We start from the raw sequence: 23,029 nt of genomic DNA on the forward strand, positions 1-23,029 counted from the left end.
ATTTCAGAACTTTAGATGGAGCTATCCAAGTATAATACCGTGTAACACATTTCTTCCCAGGCTTCTACTCAAATACTCAAAGATAAAAAGATCTTGTTGAGATCAATTATTAAACTTACATAAACATGATAGTCCAACAACATTAAAGTGAAAAGTTGTCTCCAGATCCATTTCCCATCCACAATTCTGGCATGGTCTCCCCACAAGACTAACCTCAAACAGCTCAGTTAGACATAATTGCTTTGTGTTCCCTTTGTTGGTCCAGTGACTTTCTTTACAAATATTCTGTATTCAAATGATTTTATAAGCAAAAGAAAACTCATTAATACTGTCCTTCGAAATTAAACTCGCTAAAAGCTGACTATCAGCCATATTTATCCTATAAATTCATCTGTTTTTTTAGACTTTTGGAATTTGCATACAGAATTTACCAACTAGGTGTACTCCAGGTTCTTTAATACATAAAAAAGATTTTTGTAAGAAAAAGATGACTATATATATGCAATCACAACTACAATAATTGGACCATAACCACAGTAGGTATAAAAAGAAGAATTTGTTCTTTAACCAGTGCTAAAAAGAATTACATATAAAAATAATGTTAACATTATTATATAAACAACTTTAGAATCCCAAATTCTTGAAAGTTCGTGTGTAAAAAGGTCAAGGTGAGAAGTCTGTAGCTGAACTCGTAGCACCCACTCAGTTGTGTCCTTTTCCCTTGGACTTTGCTTCCTTTGGAATTCTCCCATTTTGACTCTGTGTAAATCTGGCTACTGTAGAAACGCCATCCACAAACTTGGTTTTGAAGAGAACATTTGCATTGTTGAACATACCTTCTTTGAGGGATACCACAATGAACTAAAGGAAAGAGAAAGAAAAAACATTAAAGAAAATATTCTTAAAGAAGTTCACTCTCTAGAGAGGATTTAAAAATTGAATGGAGCACAAAAGCAAAAAACTAAAAACATACCATGGGACAGGATGGAGGGTGATGTGGGTGTGTGTGCTTGTGTGCGTGTGTGTAAATATGCATTTTCTCACCTGGACTGACAATGCTACCCTCCTAAGGGCTAAGGACTAACACACTAATACTAGGTATAAGAAACTTGAGTTGACTGTAGGGTTTTCCAAGAAACTCAGGAAACATATAGGCCATTACTATTGCCCCTGGTTACGTCCCAGAAGTGGAAGGTACCTTACTGCTAAGGATGTTATGAGTCTTGGACAAAGGATCTGCGGGATAGTTGCTGATTGATTCTGAATTGAAAGCCTCTTTCCTGGGGTTTAGCTTTCATGGTATCAGAAGGTGCCAGGCAAGTTTTCAAGGAAGGTGATCAACCAATAATACTACCCAGCATGGCAATGATAACCCTGAGGCATGTACAACTTGGCAGACATCAACAGCTCTCTAATTATATTTATAGCTCACAACAGGAGGTGAAATCATGTCTGGTAGTGGACAACTACACAAGACTAATGAGGTCATGGATCTTGGAAGAGAACCTACAACTGCCATTTACTAACTCCTGACTTAGCTAAATGTTTACCCTTTTATTCACAGATGAATGTACCCCGTACCCCTTATCAAAGAAGCTTCTCTTAAGACAACCACAGCTGATCAAAATGCAGAGAACGAGTGATTTCACAGTACACAGTACTGATACACTTGTGATGCAATTCCTGAATCTAAGGCCCAGGCAATGTCAACGTAGGGGCAGAAGGTTCTAAGAGCTGCAGGAACAGAAATGTTGCTGAAGTTGCGTCTCCTAGAAATGTTCAAGAAGCCACACCCATGAAGTCTCAATGCCATGGCTACATAAACAAGATGCAAATAAGCACAAGAGACAGGCATATAGTAGAGAATGTCGTGGGCCCACTGCAGACTACCAGAGATAACTAAGGAAGAGCCTCCCCTGAGCTGGCTGTTCAATACCAAGTGGTTGGGGTGTGTGTGCGTCTGTGCGTGCATGTGTATAAATATAAATTTGCCCATCTGGACTAACAATGCTTCCCTCTCCTAAGAGGCCTCACATACATGTAACATTATATGAATCAAGTAAATTATATTTATATACTTAGGAATATGTAAGTATGTTTGTGATTGTGTGTCTAACAAGAGAGACCATGAATTTTAGAGAGCAAGGTTGGGGGTTAAATGGGAGGAGAGTTAAGGGAAAAGGGAAAATGATGTATGAATTATGTTCTCTACTTAAACACATGACACCAAGAAAACGTACATTTTCAAGTAGCAACTGAAGCCAGTTGTAGCACCATGTACCCAAATGAATAGTAATGTTCTTTTATCTGTGCAGCTTCTTCATTTTACCTTCAGTGTTTCATTACTTACAGCTACTATTTCCCAGGAGTGACTCTTGTGGTTGGCCTTCCCTATTTTATTGCTAGCTCTCTAGCTCTAATCATTTAGTGACAGAACATTCTGTGATAAATGTAATATCAAAGTAGACTGCAAATTTCTACAGTTTTATCTCTGTCCAAACATCACCTTCATATAGTAGGAAAAGGCACCACTAAAAGCTGCCATAATAAACATTAATATTATAGAGTGAATAGAATGAGTAGATATTCCAGAATTTTATAATATATAGTTTTATTCAACCACCTCCAGAAACCATGGCTTTTGTAGCAATAAAAACAAAACAAAAAACCCTCTTTTTAGCGTTAAGGGAAGTTCTCTATGTGTCGCCAAGTTCCCCCCTTTTGCGCCACATTGTTTGATGACTCAAGTGCATTCTTGAGGCAGCTGTATTCAAGTGGCATTCTTGTGGCAAATAGCTAAATAAAGCAGTTGTATCATGACTAATCAATTCTAAGCTGTGCTCTTCGCTGTGTTAAAAACAATAAGCAGTGCTGAGTCTGCTGACCGCTGCTCTGATTATTTGCATAGCACTGAGCAAGGGCCAACCGCCAACATCTCATGTGGCGATGATCACTAATAAAGCCTTAGTTCCATAAGACAAACCAAAAACCTATTTGACTTCTACTGAGAGAGCTTTTAGAGTGGTCCTTACTTGAGAATGTGTGAAATGAGTGCGCAGCATCTGTCCAATATTCTGAGTATGAGAAAGATCCAAGGCTGCATCCACCTCATCCAAGATATAAATTGGAGCAGGTTTGAAGAGGAGCATGGACAGTATTAGTGAGAGAGCCACTAGAGACCTGAGAAAATGGTGGAGGAGGTAAAGACATAAGTATTTATGACACAATGAACTAAAACACTAACGCAAACTTCCAATGTCCTTAGCATAATAAATAGTAGACTCATCTTAAACTTCTCATCACAAGTGTATTATTTTCCTGAGACAACTTTAATACATTTGGCATTTATACTGAAGATCAAGTTACTTTTAAAAAATTCCTTTTAATTTGTATGTACTGGTGTTTTGCCTGCATGTATGTCTGTGCACTACAGGACTGCCTGCTGCCCTCACATGCCAGAAGAAGGTGTTATAACCCCTGAGGCTGGAGTTACAGATGGTTGTGAGACATGTGGGTGCTGGCAAATCTATGTCTAGAAAAGCAGCCAGCCCTACCTAGCTTTCCGGGCAGCCCCAGATCATACCACATTATAACAAGTGACATTTATCCCTACCTCAACTGCTTATTTAGAGCCTAGGTATCAGGTAAGAGAGTGGCTATACATTTATTAAGGAAACTATCAACTTAATTACCGTTTAAAAACTTATTATACATGTACCCACACATATATTATATACTATATGTGTGTGTGTGTGTGTGTGTGTGTGTGTGTGTGTGTGGTGTGTGCCATACATGCATATATAAATTATAGATTATATCTCTACTCAAAAGATGACAACTTCATAAAAAACCCACAGGTACTTTTTTAAAATGATTTTCTGAATTATGACTTTTTTTTGGCTCTGTTTGGATAAAGTCTATTAGCTTCAATAATGAATGTTTCTCTTAGACACAGAATTCCAGGCTGATCCATTCAGCCCTTTCTAAATGCTCTAAAAGTTCCAGCTGTCAGTTTGGGATAAGAAGTATAAAGTCTCAAATCACTCTATGCTAAGTGTTTTTTTTTTTTTTTTTTGGGTGGGGGAATGGGGGGTGGCTGCCTCTGGATTTTCTAACATAAACATGGGTTTCCAGTCATCTTGTAAGTCTTGCTGTGTGTGCCTATGAGCTTATCTTGCCACTAGCTCAAATGACTGTCTCTACAGATTTCATCATACGTGCAAGATCTGATGTCATTATTTAAGTATATGTGTCCCATTTTCATCCAATTTTGGAACACTAATTTCATATGTGTTGGGCAGCTTTGGCAGGACACCAAATCCCTCCTCGGTTAAGCTTGATTAGATATGACTGGTATAACAAGTTAACTCTTTCTCATTTTATGGTATCTAACTCATGAATCTTGTGAGCTTTATATTTCATTCATGTTTTATCTCTACATTTCCACTTCATTATTTTTTAAAGGGTTTTATCTATGTTAGCATTTTTTTAGTGCAATTTTTGAAAAACTTACTCTACATTTTACACTTATTAATCTTCCTAGCTCAGTTTCTTTTTAAAGAATTATTCTTCTCTAGGTCACCACACTTTGGGTTTTCTCTTGCAAACTTATGAATACTATTATTATTTTAAAATCAGTTTTGCTGTGCAGCTCAGACTGAGCTCACATCTTGTATAGCAAGATGGACTCAAATTGTGGCAGTCTTTTTTCCTTTGCCCTTGAAGTCCTGAGAATACAGAAGTGTCTTATAATTCTTATTAAATGTTACAGACCATGTGCAGTGTCTATTTTGTTATCTTCTTTAAGGAGGTAGTATTCTTTGTGATAAAATTGATGTCAGGGCTGACTGTTCTGTTTTCTAGGGTTTGTCTAAAAGTGGTTACTTTAGGAACACACAGACCTAATGCTAACTTCTCTGTAGTGTCCTCAAACTACAGTCCCTGTGTCCTATTAAGTTCTGGTTGTTAACCCTTGCTAATAGTCAGGAGGGAGAAACCTGGGTAAGCACAGGGCTGACACTTCCATTTTTCCTTTCAGGTACTTAGGGCCCTACATGGCTTGCTCTTAGCTTTTGTTTAGTTATCTGGTTGAGTTTTTTTTTGTTTGTTTGCAAATATTCAACTACATTCAACTCTTAGCTATGTTGGTAACGTTTGCCAATTTACACAAATATTTTAACCCAATCTGTAGTCCCATAATTGGGCTTCAGAAACTCTTCAAAGGCAGCCAAACAAATCAAAACTGAAATAGAATTACAAAGTAAATAAAACAATGAAATGTAATAAAATAACCATGAAAATAATAAATTGTAAGGGGATTACATACCTCTGACCACCACTAAGCTCAGTTAGGTTTTCTTTCCACGTATTTCCCAAGGCAACCTTGAACTCCAGGCCATCTAAAACTGTCTGCCCTTCTGGTGGTGCAAGCATAGCATTGGCACCAGGCAAAAGGGTAGAAAAAATAGAGCCAAAATCTTTGTTCACCTAGATTAAAAAAAAATCATGTTACAGCATCAGAATATTTTCCAGTTGTTAGGATATTTACATGCAACTCAATAGAACCACAGTGTTGTTGGGAAGAAAATTTGTGGAAGCCATTTGAGCTGCTTGAATTGCCATAGCAGGTCTATCCTGGTGATTCAAAGCACATCCACATATACCTGATCAGCATCTACCATCTGTCTTATGAACATGACCAATAACCTTTAGAGTCCAGAAAACAGTTTGTGTATCTCTAGGGAAATCTTCAGAATCAGGGCAGGCACATAAAATAAAATCTCCTAGAGTCAAGCAGTATTTCTGAATATGGACCTAACTAAGGAACACATTTTACCTCAGCCAAAAGTAGTAATATGCCAGTAACAGAAGCTTCTATCACGTTACAGTAGTGTTCAAAATCAAGAAAACAAAAAAGGATGACTGCCATGCTGAATACTGAGTAATCAGGAAAGAGCAAAATCAACTTGTAAAATACAATCTCATTTGTACTAAATCTGGGAACTATTGGGGGGCATTTTTTATGGCCCAGTATTAATCTTATATGCTCTTCAGGAATGCCTAAGTCAAGTTTCTGTATATGAAAAGATTGAACTATAATTTTCTGTTGTATTGCGTTTGCTTGAGTCTTTCACAAGATTACATATGATTACATATGACATCCCTTTTAATTTCATAGAATAATATGAGAAGTACTGGTATTAGTTCTTTATAGATTTGGTGAGATTGAGCAGTGATTCCATCTGGTCATGGAATAATGCTAGATTTTATATAAGTAATGATAGATATTATATAAATAAAGATGCAGTTTAAGACTAGTAGTATTCCTGATTATGAACTAGATAATTTGTATTATCTCAGCCCAAAAGCTATGTGCTAATATTAATAGCTTCGAACAGTCACTTACTGTTGGATACAGAGAGAGGGATGATGACTTGGAGGCTGAATATTGGATGGCTTTAGTTATACTGGTGAATCTTGAGGATTAGGAAAGAGCAAACTGAAGCCAACAACTGTTAAGCAATACTTTATTCAGTTCTATTACTTGTTACATATTTGGTTGTTCATCTCATCTTGGTTTAATTTTGGTGAGTATGGCAATTTGAATGAGAATAGCTCTCATAGGCTCATACATTAGGTCCTCAGTTGGACTGTTTGGAAGGGATAAGGAGGTATGGCCTTGTTGGAGCTGCTTCCTACCTGAGTATTAGGACATAAGCTTTCAGCTACTTTTCTACTGCTGTGACGGCCTGGGTGCCACTGTGCTTCCTACCATCATGATCATGAACCCTCTGAAACTCTGAGCCCCTGACAGAGTATTTCCTTTTATAAATTGCTGTGGTCAAAGTGTTTCTTCACAACAGAACTAAAGTCATGAGTATGAATCTACAAGCTCCTGTAATGTTCTAATTTAGTAGAATATATTTTATTAAAATAAGGCCCGATGATTTTCTGAATTATGTTATCTGTTGTATTAACTCTTTTCCTCCCTGTTATATTTTCTTTGTCATTCATTTCCTATCCATTCATTAATTCCTCCCTAACACTGACATTCCATCCACCAATTTGTCCTTTGGCTGATCATTTTTCTAAGGCTCTGAGCTGCACTGTTAGATCAAAGTTTCCCTCATAGCACTGTTTATATTACACCCCTTACATTTTGGCATGCTTACCTCATTCAATTCTAGAATTAAAAAGCTCCTGTAAGTTTTTTAATGACCTACTCATGATTCAGTAGCTGGACACAAATCTGTAGAGCCCATAGGGTTTTTTTTTTTTTTTTTTTTTTGCTATTTCAATACTTTTATTTTATTGTGTACTCAGATAAAATACATAAAATTATTTCAATTTTGCTAATATAAAATGATAATTGAAATTCATGAAAACAAAACAAAACAAAAAGCCCTACTAATCAAGATAAAGCAAACCTTCCATCAGAAAAAAAGAAAACTGTACTGAGGTAACGCAGAAGGTCCTGCTTTAGGTTCTCCACTAGGAATAAAGGGACAATGAATACAATACAGAAAACAAACACGAGTTATAACACACCAAAACAGATGCAAATAATAAATAAGAGAAGAAAATTCTACCAACACAGAAAATTACCAAATCCCAAAGATGACTGAAAGAGAAAGAAAGAAATGATGACATTATAAAAATGGAAATGTTTAATAGAATGAGATAATATATCACCATCATAACACCTTTGAGGGTAAAAGGGTTAAATTTTTAAGATACAAACTGGGTGATAAAGACAACAGCTAGATACAATGATACAATGCCTAAAAGAAACTCAAGTTTACCCATAAAATATATGAACAAAGACTGAAAATGAGAAAAAACATGCAAGCAGAAACTGAAAGTGAGCAGCAGTAGCCACACTTAAAGTAGTTATAATAGACTTTAAATCAAAAACTGTGAAGAGACGAAGAGAGTTAGAATATGACATTAAAAACTAAAAGTAAGAACAATGAATTAGGAAAAAAAATCTGAACCATGGGGAGATCTATAAATTTACAAAGCATTACTACACCAAATGTACATGTAACTTAAACTGAAGAACAAAACCTGATTTAAAAATGGGTAAATAACCTGAATAGAAATTTCTTCAAAAGGAAAAAAATTACAAAAAGGCCAAAAAGGGAAAAAAAAACTATCAACATCACTAATATAAATCAAAACCATAATGACCTACTATCTCACTCAAGGTAATAAGGTCGATATGAAAAAAATTATAATGCCATCAAAATGTCAAATCTGAAACCAACATAGAGGCCTATTGATCAATAAGGATATAATGAAAATGATATATCTGATACACATACAGAGAAGAATATTAACTAGCCACAAAAGATGTACCATTCTGCTAAAGATTATGCTAAATGAAATAGTCAGCACAGAACTACAATCACTGCATATTGTTTTATGTTGTAGTCTTGCCTGACACGCTGACAAGATTTACAGTCACTTAAGAGAAAACTCCTGGTCATATCTGTAAGGTCACTTGTAGAGAGTCTTAACAGAAACAAGAAGACCTATCCTGAATGTGGGTCGTACTGAACCAAAGACTGAGCAAACTATCCAACATCTATCTCTGCTTCCTGACTGTGGGAACAATGTGCTCAGTGGCCTGCTACTCCTGCCTCGTGACTTCTCTGCTGTGATGGAGTATACCCCTAAAATGTGAACCAAATTAACCCTTCTTTTTGTCACAGCAACGAGAAAGGTTAACTAATCAATGCTAAAGCTTTAGAAAGAAAGGTCCATGGGAGTCTGATAAGGATTCCCCAGGGAAGGGGACTAGAGAGAAGATAGCTAATAGGTGCAGGTGTGCCCTTAGATGAGAGGACTAACTTCTCCTGCTTTATATCACAAGATGAACTATTGTTGACTGCAATTAATGGATATATTAAAAGTTAGAAAACAGGATTCTGATGTTCTTAGCACAAGCATTGGATGTCTGAAGTGAGTACATTCAATGCCTGTGTCATTACCACACACTACACATACTCAAATGTCACTGCATACCCTTTAAACATGTACAGTTATTAATATGTCAACTAAAAATAATTTTTAAAAGGCTTGCTATTTATTTTCAGTGTCAACTTACAGAATCTGCAAATCATCATCATTACACTAAAACTAACTATACTCAAACCTGTATTTTGGTATAGTAGTTTATTCAGATACATAGATTTACAGTACAGAAACATTTTAGAAATGGCCAGAAAAGCAATGAATGGTAAAACCGAGTCCTTAGAAGGTTCTTATTTCTAACCCTCCTGTTACAGTGCAATGTGCTGCTTTTAGTGTTAAGCAGTAGTGAAGGGTGTGGTTTCAAAGAGGAAAGAGAATAAATGGTGTTTCCTTTGAAAGTAATAGTCATGAGAGATGCTGATGTGAGAGAAACTTATCCACATCCTTTAGTAAAGTCAAAAAGACAAAGCACAGTTTAAAATGTCTTCTAGGTTGCGAATGTGTGCCTCATTCAAGCCACACTGAGCTAGCTGCTTTCACAGTGTAAACCTTCACCCTTGCCTTGGGATTACATTTTGGGATTCAACTACCTTTTGCCAAGCAATATTTAGGGCCTGATTTTTCTTCTGGTCAAGATCTTCTATAGTTGCAAGGATTTTGGATTTGTCATTTTCTACAATTCTCTTTTTCTTCATCAAGTCATTATACTGAAAGAAAAATAGAACAATTTATTTGTAAGATACAAAATTTCTTCCTCATTTATAGGTTTAGTCAGCCATAAAGAAATTCCACCCTATTTACTAGAAAGATACAATGTACCAGAACTATAACACAAACAAAAGTATGAGAAAAGTAAACATACTTCTGTATCAACATACAGAAAAATTCAACTTCCAAACCAAGAATTTGTTAAGTTCATACTAATCATCCCTTTTCTTCGTAGCATTTGAGGCAAACTGAAAAATGTCACACAAAAACTTAAGTATAAGTTGGTTAGTTTTACCAATGCCATGAATAGACTTTTAATTCTCTGCAGTGACATATATGCCCCATGTTTTCAATTAGGATCAATTCCATACATATCTATTCACTCTCTAATATAAATTACAAAATTAATTTTGCATAAATTAAAAGGAAAATATAAAGTTCCTGAGCATGCTCTTTCCCTGTGAGCTTCTCAGGAGTAGGGAGTTTTCCTTATACTACTTCATCTCATTTCATCAACAAGTGATACTAGATTCGCCTCCTAGACTATAAAAGTTTTGTCATGAAAGAGGAAATGGATACACTCTCAAGTAACTGAGAGTATTAGAAGCCAGTAAATGCTGCTGGATTTACAGTAGTAAAATGGTGGATAGTACCCACTTAGCAGTTTTAGTCATTACTTATAAAATGGTTTCGTACACTCTAGAGGCAGAAGAACTCAGACCTTACCAAGGATATAAGGATGAGGTTATAGACCAGCAGCAAACCTTATTCACAAGGCAAGTCTAAGAGTAAGCGGTTTGCATAAGAATGGCTCTATTTGCTCATATATTTAAACAAGTAGTCACCATGGGATCAAACTATTAGAAAGTACTAAAAGGATTAGGTGTGGCCTTGTTGAAGAAAGTGGATCACTGTGGATGGGTTTTGAAGTTTCAAAAGCCCAGGCCACAACCAGAGTCTCTCTTGCTGCCTACACAAAGCAGGATATAACTTTCAGCTACTGTTTCAGCACCTGTCTGCATGATGGCCGCCACCATCATGATGATAATGAACCTCTGAAACTGTAAGCAACTCCAATTAAATGTTTTCCTTTATAAAAGCTGCCTTGCTCATGTTTCTCATCACAGTAAGGCAAATATGTTTAGAGCAGACAGCAAAAGTCACCTATACAAGACAGCATAAAGAGAACTGATCTACAAAATAGCATAATATCAAGGAAGAAATAAAGAAAAGGGAGGAACGGGCAAACAAAAAATAGACAGAAAGATCCTACTACATTAGGCAAGAGACCATATACCGTCACAGATGCTGTGCTGTTCTAATATGACCAACACTGCTAGGAAGCCGACTCACCCGCTCCTCAGCTTCTGTCAGCACATTCATAGCTCTCATGTTGACATTTCTCCCTAGCTTCTCTTTTACTTCCTGTAACTTCTGAAGTCTCTGGCCAGCTTCTTTTGGGTTGTTTGTTTTGAAATCATATGCACTATTAGGTTGGCCAAAGAGGTGTTTCTCTGCATTAATCCAGTCATAATCATTCAGCATTTTGGATACCTGATCACATATGCAAAACAAATAAAATTATATTCAAACCAAACATTTTCAAACCAGTTTCCTAAACGCTTACAATTTTTAAAAGAAATTATTTTAGAGGAAAAAAAAAAAAAAACAGAAAAAGGAACGGTGAACAGCTCCTCTATAGAACAGGATGAATTCCTAGCTGAGGATTGTGGACTTATGAAGCACACACAATACACAGAATAGTCTCACCACCAAGTATTAGCAAGCACAAGTGGGTGTCCATTATTCTAATATACTCTGGCCCAGAAATGCTTTGGTTTGGTTTTGTTATTCCAATTTTAGAATATTTACATATATACATATATCTCAGAGATAGGATCTAAGTCAAAACAGAAAATTCACACAAAATCTGAAGATGATTTTACATGACATTTTTACTGTGTCTTTACTTTTGCTCTGACCTGGTATAGTAGACAAGGTCTTAAATTTTCTCCATATGGCATGCTGGCATACAAATGTTTTAATTTTGAAGCACTTAATATTTCCAGATTGAAGATGCTTCATTTGTATATTCAAAACATCTGTCAGTTGAGGCTCATTCAGATTTTACCTAATTCAATCATAAAGTAATTTGTGTATAGCTAAAATTCCTTAGAAATAGCCACAATATTTGATGAAGTCATGAAAGCCTAATTGTGACTACATTTTTTCGGAATCATAATCTAAGGAGGAAAAGCCTCTTCTGGGAAGGTAAAATGTAACTTTTTCATATAATATACGCACTCCAAATTTGAAATTATAATCTTTAATGGTTTTCCTCTAAAACTGTGTGAGATTCATTCATATCAGTAGAGTGTAATCCTTGTCTAATCTATTTACTTCCACTGTGTGGTAGATCTAAAACACAAAGTAACCTTTCAACTACAGTCTAGCTTCTGAGGTGACTGGTAAGGCCTTTGAAGGTACTGGACGGATGTGTTACTTATTCCTATATCTTCAGGATAGTGTCTGATATAATAATTTTTTATAAAGGTAACCATATATTCTTTAAAATACTTATACTGTGACATAGCAAAGGAAGACATTTCAAGTGTGATTAAAAACTGAGATAATTTTGAAATAACTGCATTGCACAAAATCATATTGGATACCTGAAAAACCAATGTCTTTTAAAATGACACATACATACATTTTTGAGTTCTTCAAATTCAACTTGCAATAAGATAATGTATATTATTAGTATTAATAAGTTGTATCAGTAAGTATGAATAAGAATACCAATCACATTCAGAAATATTACAGAAATACATCTTACAGAAAGAAATAAATGTCTACAATTAAATTTAAACCAAATCATTTGGGTTATTATTGAAAATGCAGTGACAGGCAGTTATCACAGCTGTAACTCAAATACACAGTAGGCTATCTTCCTGCCATTTGTAGCCAGTTTCCTATTGAGCAGTTACTAGAACTGTTCAAGAGCTCAGAAACAAAAACTTGACCATCTAGACCGTGAGACTAAACACAACCGTACCTTTGCAGCAGCATCATCAGCTTCCCGCTTATGTTTGCTTATGCTGTGGTCCAACTCCTTAATTTTAAGCTGAGAATCATTGTTTTGCAAATTGTGTTTTGCCACTTCTGCACATTTGTCTTTAATTATGTTGTCCTGGGCTGTTATTATTTCTTTTTGCTTCATCAGCTCATCCTGAGCTTTATTAACTGATTCCTAAAATAACAAAAAGAAAAATTAATAAATATAAGTTAGGTAATTAGTATTTTAATTCTGCTCCAAGTGCGTCTGACAGACTTGCAAAGCATGTCAATGGCTACATTTAATGGTTATATAAATTTTCACATTTTAAACCCAGAAAATGAGTCATGAATACAAGCATAAGATAAGCCTCAGTTTACCACTAAAAGGACTAAACTGATAACAGTCCATTCTATAGACAAGACACTTTACTACCTGTAGTGTAAGGGGAATGAATGCCTGGAAGGAGGGACTACAAGGGGTGATCCGCCACTTCTCAGTTTAAAAGTGCAGTTACCTATCCAGAAGATAAACTGAGAGGTTCCCCAAAGAACAAGAAAAAGCAAAGATAAGACAGCACAGCCTAGGAAGTTTCCCTCTGCAAACAGAAGGTGATTCTGTTACTGCTGGTAACAGAATGTCACAGCATTGAACACAGGGGTCAAAAGAAAAATGAACAGACTCAGTGCAAAGAAAAATTTCTTACCCTGACTTTCAGGGCCACCTGCTCCTCCTAACTTTCGAAAGACTAATTACAGGTGTGGTTTCCTCTACTACCACCTCCCTCTACTCCTTGGCTTTACCCTGGATTTTGAAGGTCCCCATAGTAAAGATAAGATCACAAACTCACAGGACAATGTTTATATGAGACAAAAGGAGAAAGACCTTAGCTCATCTTATACTTACATTAGGGGGAAAGAAAATTAAGACAAAGCCAAGTTAAGTACAATAATCTGTCAAAAGACTCTAAGAAATGATTTCCTTAAGTAATCACCAATAATAATTTAGATGGGGGAAGGGGGCATATTAGGGAAATAACATAATTCCGAGCAACAATGTTCTACACCTCAGATTGTTACATGTGCTCAGAGTGATTTAATTTCTTTATAATCTTCTATAATATTAATGTGTTCATTAATGATCTGCACGAGGAAAACAAATTCAAGACTTATCTTAAAATCTGAAGATATTTTAGCTCTTAAAACTCTTTGAAGAATAACATGAAAGTGAAATTCTAATACATTAAAGGGAACTAACACACAGTCTTATCAACTCTAAGTGCATGTGACAGGCAAGCTTAGGAAGACTCATGCTGAGACTAAAAAGGAGCCCCACAGATGTAGCTGCCAGTGTTTTTTGCACTGGGAGAAAATACACATGAGCCCTATCACTTCAGCCTGAGCAGAAATGGAGTTTTAATCTTGTTTGTCTGGAGACAATTAGTAGGACGATAATTTCTTTCCTTGGCTCCCAGGGAGTGTGCTTATCTGCTCCATCAGCAAGAGGAAATAATCTGTAAGGTGAAGCTTGACTGAACAACCTTTAAAAACTAACTCATCTATCTCACAGTTTCCTAGTTAAAAAAAAGAAAAAAAACAAAAAAAACACAACATTGATAGGGCATGGTATAAGGCAAAGAAAGAAATTAAGATGAAAAAAAAAAAAAAAAAAAAAGATCAAAATAAAGGAAACCAGAACAGCAATAATTAAAATTTACCTTGTAGGCAAGAAAGGAAAATTGAACAGAATCTATGCAAAAAAATCCAATCAACATGAACTATAATGTTGAGACAAATTATAAATTCTTAGAAAAGAAAGTTAAAATTATTCTGCTACTAATATAGTATGTAATAATGTGTTAGCAAAATGGAATATAATCAGGAATAAAGTCAAGAGCGAAGCAAATACTTTCTAACATACCACAGACTACATGAAGCAATCATTCTCATGGAAACCAAAAACACGGCATCTCCGGTGAATAGTTCTCCTGGAACGAGGAGGATACAGGGAAGCTATGGGGGTAACTGAAGCTGAGGTCTCTACCAGAACGGGATATAAAGACTGAAGTGGCTACCTCATGTGGGTAGGTAGAACTTCAGAGGAAGGAGGGTGATATCAATCCATGCACAAAACCTTCAACACAAAATGTGTTTTGCCTACAAGATGTGCAGTGATAAAGATGGAGTAGAGACAGCCCTGCTCCACCTGTTAGTGGACCCACATGAAGACCAAGTAGCACATTTGCCACAAATGTATAAGGGGTCTAGGTCCAGCTCCTACATGCTCCCTGAGGATACAACCAACCAACTGTTCCAACTCAGGACCCACTCCACGTGAGAGAGACAACCCCACACTATTAATGATGCTGCTCTGCTATGTTTGCAGTCAGGAACCTAGCATAACTATCTCCTGAGCAGCTTCATCCAGCAGCAGATAGAGGCAGATGCAGAGACCCACAGCCACACATCAGGAGGAGTTTGGGGAGTCTTGTAGACAACCTAATAAGTGGAGTGGGGGCTGTCTCAGTCTCTGTTTCTGGCCATCGGATCCCCTACCTGGACTGCCTGGTTGGGACTCAGTGGGAGAGGATATGTCTAATCCTGCTGGGACTAGATTTTTCAGGGTGGGGTGGTACAAGAAGGGACTGCTCTTCTCTGAAGTGAAGGGGAGGGAGCAATTGGGGGAGAGATTTGTAAGGGTGGAACTGGGAACAGTGGAGGGAGAGGGCTGTAACTGGGATGTAAACTAAAAAAATAACATAAAAATTTAAAAACTCAATCATTCTCAAGGGAAAAGATAACAGGAAACAACAGACATAGATGGCAAAGGTAAAGGGCTCTTTACTATGAAGTTCCTATGTAGATGGAAGACCTCAGTAAATACCATGTGTATTTAGTTAACACAAAACTCACGTCACTTATAAGAATGACATCTCAGTTAAAACCCAAATAACTTGAAGAATGAAGGTTATACTAGAGATGCAGATGTAGAAATACTACAAAAGTCAATTGACAACGAATAAAACAGGTTAAGACCAAGAGTCTGTGCTTCTGAGAACTGTCCATTTCTCACTATCAAATGCAAACATCATTGCGGCTTTATGTTACCTTACTATAGAGACACTGTAGAAAGGCAGAGCTGTACTTGCTGGTTTCACTGTGCTTGTCTTAAAGATAGGCTTACCAAGTATAGGGTACAGTGCCGTGCATGTCCTAGCATGAGGCTTTACATGGTTCCAGACTGGATATCACCCAAAGACCAGTGCTCAGAGATATTTGTTTCTCAGTAGCTACATATACAGCCCTGTGTGGAAAGCTTTTTCTAGCAAACCTAAATCATTGCCCAATTAGTCACAGCTCTGCAGTTAGATCTGTGGTCCTCAGCCTTGTGAATAAAGTGGGGCTCCACGGCTGTATCTGTGGATCAATCACCTCAGTTCTGAGGTAATACCCACTTCTTTCTGTTGTTCCTATGTACCTTAGAATTCTCTTTACCTCTAGTGATCAATCCTTTCACCTAAGCAGTTAATTTTTTTTCTTTAAACTCTGTTCATTTTACTTCATGTATTTGAGTAGACTAAGAATGAAAATCTGCTGTGATTTTATAACTTTCTGGAAAGACTTAAAGTACTAAATCAATCATGTTAATTAAACATTTCATAAGTAGATAAGCATTAAATTGGGAGCCAAGGACAAGGCCCACCATAGCATCAAACTGCTGTGCAGAATATGGCAACACCACACCAAAAACTTCTGGATCTGAAACCGTAAGAATCTCCCCAAATGACCAGTTTCAGGAAAATAGCAGGGACATAATCCTCACTTTCTTAAGAGATCTACAGGCTCAGGTTAGAGGCAGTAAGAAAGTGAGTGTGACCCTGACACAGCCCACACTGACAGTGGGCACACCTGAACTCCTCTCTACTCCCCGGCATCCTGTAAGTCAGTAACAAGATGCCTGCCTTTCTTCCTCACACTACAAGCCCCCAATTTTAGCCAGAGCTCACCTGAAAGACATTTCTGTGGAATACTTGGCACCAATGACAAGGGACTGCCCTCTTGCTCTGCAATCAAAGAAGGGATCGAAACTCTCCCGGGAGCTGTCTACCACATCATGCTGTGGATCCATTAGCTCTGGGGCTTGGACTCTCAGACCCCCACTCCCACTTACACACACACAACATGCCATCTTCTGTGAAGTTAATAACCGACTCCTAGTAAGTCTCTAACCCCAAGGACAATCTGCTTCAGTGTGCTTCTTGAACCCAAGCTTCTCCAATTTGATAACAAGTCTTACCTTATTTTTAGTGACCTCAGCTGCCATTATTTCAATCTGACCTTCGTAGGCTCTGATGGCTTCATTCACAGCATCAAGCTGCTGTTCATTAGACGAATGCTCTCTTTTGAGTTCCTCCAGCTCTAGAGTGATGGCTTCAACCTCCTACAGAAGCACACACTCACGGTTAACTGCTGGCCAGTCATTTAGCTCCACAGAGATTAAAATTAACATTATTCTCTTTTAAGTATGACTGCTCAGTATTAAACTCCCAACAAACCAAGCTGTTACACAGAAGAAAGAGAAAAGAAGCTAATAATCTCTTTTAAAATCGTATAAATTTTGAGTTTAGAAAATTGTATAATTATTTTACTTATCTGTAATTATACTATAGAAAAGTTATAAAACTCTACATAACATATGAAGTAGTGAACTTTAGTTACATTTTTCAGTGTGCAAGAGCCTTTATAACTTGACTTTGTTTCTTAACATAGACTTTTAGTTCACTGGAAAATTTCTGTGGAGCTAGTTAATGGAAGAATTTTAAGATGGGTTGAGAGTTTGTAAAATTTAGAGTATAGTCTTTAGAGACATAAATACATTCAAATACCAGCTCTGTCACTATGCAAAAAGTATTAAAGATCAGTCTTCAATTTTATGACACCTTGTTAATATAGCATGCTTTACTTCAGTAACTAACAGTGCACATCCACAAGGTAATGGTGAACGGGAACATCACCCCGTTAATGCTCTGATCAAAGACACATACAACATCATGATTTGCTCCAGATTTGCTTGACTCAACTGCAGTGTTTTTGGTATGGCTTGTAAAATGCATATTTACTATTTATATAACTTGTGTAAATTTTGGAATCAAGAGTGATGAGTGGCCAGCCTGTGACATATCATCACCTTCTGTTCTACACTGATTTTAAAAGATTGCTAAGTAAGGTCTTACCTGTTGTTTTTCTTTCATTTTCTTGCAAGATGCATCTGCCTTTGTTTTGGCACAATCAAGTTTTTTCTGAGCATCCTTCAGTTCTTTCTCTCTTTCAGCTTCTGCATTTTTCATTTTATTCTCCAATGCTTCATATTTTTCTTCAGCTTTCTTTTGGATTTCTTTTGTGTTTTTTAATGTCTCCTCACTTTCCTCTGAATCACAAGGTAGTTAAACATAGCTAACTTAATAATAGACAAAAGCTTATAAATCAAATCAATCTAAGAAATGTTTTGAAACATTAGAAGCTAGAGTTTGAATATTTTAAATCATTTTAGCTATGTTCTGGAACTGGCATAATGAAACATAAGCCTTATTAAAAGCAGTATTTGAATTATCTAACAATCTCTGAAGTTATTTCTTCTGAAAGATTAATTTGTATTTGGGGAAGTAGAGGAACATTTTTGTTTTTAAAATGATGATGATGATGACTCAGCCTTGCATTAACAAAGCCCATGCTGGACTGCTGAATTATACTTCCTGGCAGCTCAAATCAACACTGTGTTAACACTATTGTCCATGACTTTAGTTATCCCTACCTTACACTGATTCTGCCTACTTATGCCCAACCATGACACTGGAGAAGGACCAGGGCAACAACATGTTTAAATTGAAGTAAACAAGGAAGAATGGATATATGCCTGTCATGTGTGACATTTGTCAGAGCTAGGATCACAGTACAAATATAATTCCAGAAGCTAACACTGGACAATTTTCTATTGCTTTTTAGTGAAGAACAGAAATAATACTACAGAAATGCACATGTAGACTTTTGTCATAAATGATGATAAAAATAAAACAGGACACTATATACAATTAAATTATAATGAAGGAGGAAAAAAGGGCTTCTTAAAGATACGAAACACTTCAGGAATTGCATAGAAAAATATCTGAACACAGTACATAAATGACGTTGTGTATGAGATTTCTAAGACCTTGTGAGAAACCTTCAAGTAAATAAGACAAGGGTCTTGTAATCCCTATTCCTCCATTATACCGGCTGTTATTGGAATATGCTTTCATGACCCTCCTAGGTGTAGCAACAGGAATGGGCCTTACCTCAGATTACCCATCATCTTATTATTATTTAGAATGATGTCACCAAGAATTGTCCTCCTGATAAGTATACAGCTTAAACTGGTAACCTTGTCCTCCTAACTATGTACAGCCCAAACTCAAGTGACTTTTGTTCACATAACCTTGCTTAACCTTCAAGAATACCCTCAGAGTATAAGTTGTCTGATGCTCTGAATAAAGTTGAGCATGAGACTTTAGTTAATCTCAATTTTAGGATCCACTCTTCCACATCCCTGTTGCCAAATGAAGTAGCAAGACAAAAGTAGCTATGAAGTGCATTAGATTGAACATTTTTGTATGTAAACAATGAGAAAAAACAAATTGCCTACAGTAAAAATGGGCAAACAGGAAGCTTACAAGAATAGAAACCCAAGATCCCATAAACATACAAAAAGTATCCCAAACATTAATGATGAACAAAGTACAAATTAAATACTAGCTTAAATAATCATGTCACCTATTCACAACTGTGAGATTAGAGAATCCTAAAATGTCTAGAAAAAGATTTAAAGGAATGATATCTTTTCCATACTGATGTTAGTGATATTGATTTTAAAAAGAGACAATTTTGGTAATGCATAATAAAAATAAGGATGATCACAACCTAAGACCGGAAAGTCCCATGCTTGAATCTGTCCTACAGAAAAATCCCATGTGCGCTCTGAGAATCAAATCTTTTGAACGTAAAACAAATCAGAGCAGCACAAAGAGATTAGGCTGAGTGGGTTTCATCTTACCAATGGTTTTTTTAAGGGCATCTAATTCTTCCTGTTGCTTATGATAAGAACTTTGCTGAAGTTTCGTTTGCAACAAATCTCCCTCTTCTGTCTTCATCTCCCACTGCTGTTTCAGTTGGCGATACCTTAAAAGGACAAGTTTATAAGTACGCTTGGTGTCTGAGACATGCATTCAAACATGAGGCTCTTACCTGAAGCAATACAAATAAAATAACCTCACGTAATACAAACAGAAAGTGATGGCAATGGTTACCATGGAGAGCTGTCACTGAAGGCAAAACGTAAATCATCAGGACACCATCAAACAAACTTTAATTTTACAAAGCACTAGAAATGATCTTGGAATAAATTAAGTTTATGCAAATGTATTAGTATACCTGTAGCTATACAACCACTAATTACTAGAAAAATAAAGTTAATGCCAATTTATAATATATAAATACATAAAAATACATGAACAATACATAAAAATTGCTTAAATCTGGCTACCTCCTTATTAATTTCTATTTTTAAATGTCAGAAATGATAATGTTACTTATGTCTTTTGAAACAGATAGTTTAAGAAGTCATGGGACTCGCCATCAGCATCTGGAATAAGCCTCTTTACAATGCTTCTACTCAGATTCTGGCTCCTCATCTCATTCAAAGTATTTAGCTAACTCAGTTGCAGTGAAATTTCAAGTTCATATAAATTCACAACACTATAAATTCCTAAGCTCTGAGGAGAAAGGATTGACCTAAATATAAACACTGTCTTGAGTATTTTTACTTGAAATTGTCTGACAGTAAATAAAACAGCACTTTCTTTTCCAAGTCACTAAACATTTGTAGAACACAGAAAGGATTTTGCTGATTCTTACATTTTTAAAATTTCAAAATCAGTTTCTTTTACCTCAGTGCTCTAATTAGTTAATAAACAAGTCTGAAGAATAATTAATCTCCTGCATCTAAAAAAAAAAAAAAAACAAAAAAGATGCAAAACCCAGGGCATTACAAACTCGCCAGCACCTTGATAAAGCTACAACAAGATGAAAAAACTCTGCTGCATCTTTTTTTACAGAAAAAAATTTCAGTTACTCTACAACTGATTAAGGTAAATAAAGATATGGGGGAAAATGGATATTTTCACACAATTTCACACTGGCATGGCCACTCTAACGAAATATGAACTTCTCTTCTATGCATACAGTGGATCTCACATCTTGATACACAATTTTAAACTTCAGGAACTGAATGCTACTGACTTACACGAATCATTTTATCATTTAGATTTATTTTACATGTATTCAGTATTGTAAATTCTAAACAAAATGCTTTTTCCTCAGTCTCTCTTTACCATCATCAGAGACTGGGAAATTACTATTATATTTCAGCAAGCACCGACCCGAGGCTGACTATTCGGCCTGTATTCATAGTGAGGCCTTTGTTTGTTCAGCAGTTGTGTTTGGCAAGGTTTTCCTGGTCATCCTACCAAATTTTCAGTACTGATTTCCTGAACAGTTCCTAGATTCTTTCCTGGTTTACCTTTTGCTTTATACAACTATTTAAAATATTTTACCAATTTATGTTTCTCCTCAGCTTTAAAATGCTAGAAGGCAGAAATAGTTTAATCACTTCCATATGAAGGGTATTTGGCATATACAAGTCACTCATTAAATATGTATTTGAGGATGTAATATCAAGAAGAGGTGAAATTCATGATCTCAATCAAGGAAAAAGGAGCATCTGTCTGATATAAACAAGTGAACCCAAAAGTAGACATGCAGGCCTGGGGGCACACCTTTAATTCAGGCACTTACGAGGCAGAGCCAAATGAATCTGAGTTCAAGTCTCAAAAAAAACAATACCTACACATACTCAGATTCTACCATCGGTATCGGCACATCCACAACAGCAAAAAAGTAAAAACAACTTAGATTTTCGTTCACCTGTGCGATGCATATACACAATAGGACTGTATTCAGTAATTAAAAATGAAATTAAAGAATTTACAATATAATTGATGAGGGAGCGGAGATGAGAACTTAATGGGTTGGAGGGTGGGTGGAACCACGAGAAAACGTGCTATGTGGTATGTTAAATAAAAGAATAAAATAACCTTACTGCTTACTTCCTGGCATGAACTGATCTGCCTGTTCCTCAGGCAGCTCGATGATCTCTGTTAGAAGAACAGCCACAGTGCTGCTCATTTAGGCTGACAACTCTTGAAGGCGATACCACACTGAGCAAACTCTAAGATCTCAGGTATTCTCTGGAGCATGCCAGTATTTCAAAGTATGCCCCACCAACCTCACCAACACCACAGATATTTTTCAAGAGGATTTCTTTTGTATTTAGTTAATTAGACCCTGGTAACTTCTTTAACAAAGGTAGCCTTTTAAATCAAAAAAAAGTAGGTAAAAAATAGACTCAAAATTTATTCAAAAATTAAAAATAAAATCAAAGTCAATTTCCAATAATTTTTATCATGCAAAATGCATATAGCTTAATCCAAAATATACTCTTACTTTTCAGCAACATTCTTAAGACCCGCTAATTCCTCTTCTAGAGCGTGCAGTTCATTCTCCTTTGTTCTCAGCTCATCTTGAACATCTTTGAGTTCTTGAAACTTGGTTAAAATAGAAGCTGCCTGGGACCTAGCACCTGTATTGAAGCAAATTAACAGAGGCTTTGGATACTAAGTTACTACATGCTTATTAAATATTCTTTTCTCAAAGAATTATACTAGAAATGATGAAACAGCAAATCCTACAGTAAATTTAGGATGAAAAGGAATCTACACTGCAAAGTAAATTATTCAATTTCTTGAGAAAAGGCGTAGTTAGGCTAAGAATTTACAAAGTTAAAAAAAAAAAAAAAAAAAAAAACCTTTGTGACTGCAACTGAGCAAAAGCAACCCATATTCCCACCACTACCTGTGGTGGTTTGTATATGCCTGGCCCAGAGAGTGGAACTATCAGGAGCTATGGCCTTGTTGGAGTGAGTGGAGCCTTGTTGGAATTGGTGTGTCATTGTGGCTGTAGGCTTTCAGACTCTAGTCCTAGCTGCCTGAAAGTCAATATTCTCCTAGCAGCCTTCAGATGAAGATGTAGAATTCTCAGCTCCTCCTGCACCATATCTATCAGGATGCTGCCATGTTCCTGCCTTGATGATAACGGACTGAACCTCTGAACCTGTAACCCAGCCCCAACTGAATGCTGTCCT

General features: G+C 36.3%; 1 protein-coding gene across 1 annotated transcript in view; it reads right to left on the minus strand.

Moving 5' to 3' along the window:
- Positions 1–702: 702 nt before the first annotated feature.
- SMC2 (structural maintenance of chromosomes 2) overlaps positions 703–23,029 on the minus strand; it is a gene marked incomplete at its 3' end in the record, with an annotated part of 49,647 nt that continues 27,320 nt past the window's right edge. The window contains exons 16-25 of the mRNA XM_080940021.1: positions 22,333–22,468; positions 19,826–19,950; positions 17,973–18,166; positions 17,036–17,179; positions 12,740–12,934; positions 11,038–11,238; positions 9,567–9,683; positions 5,327–5,487; positions 3,033–3,180; positions 703–861 (exon numbers count right to left, since the gene is read on the minus strand). Of these exons, the coding sequence (XP_080796147.1) occupies positions 703–861; positions 3,033–3,180; positions 5,327–5,487; positions 9,567–9,683; positions 11,038–11,238; positions 12,740–12,934; positions 17,036–17,179; positions 17,973–18,166; positions 19,826–19,950; positions 22,333–22,468 (1,580 nt within the window). The remainder of the gene's footprint in view (positions 862–3,032; positions 3,181–5,326; positions 5,488–9,566; positions 9,684–11,037; positions 11,239–12,739; positions 12,935–17,035; positions 17,180–17,972; positions 18,167–19,825; positions 19,951–22,332; positions 22,469–23,029) is intronic.

This window comes from Micromys minutus (genome assembly GCF_963924665.1).
Source record: "Micromys minutus genome assembly, chromosome: 28".
Taxonomy (NCBI): Eukaryota; Metazoa; Chordata; class Mammalia; order Rodentia; family Muridae; genus Micromys; species Micromys minutus.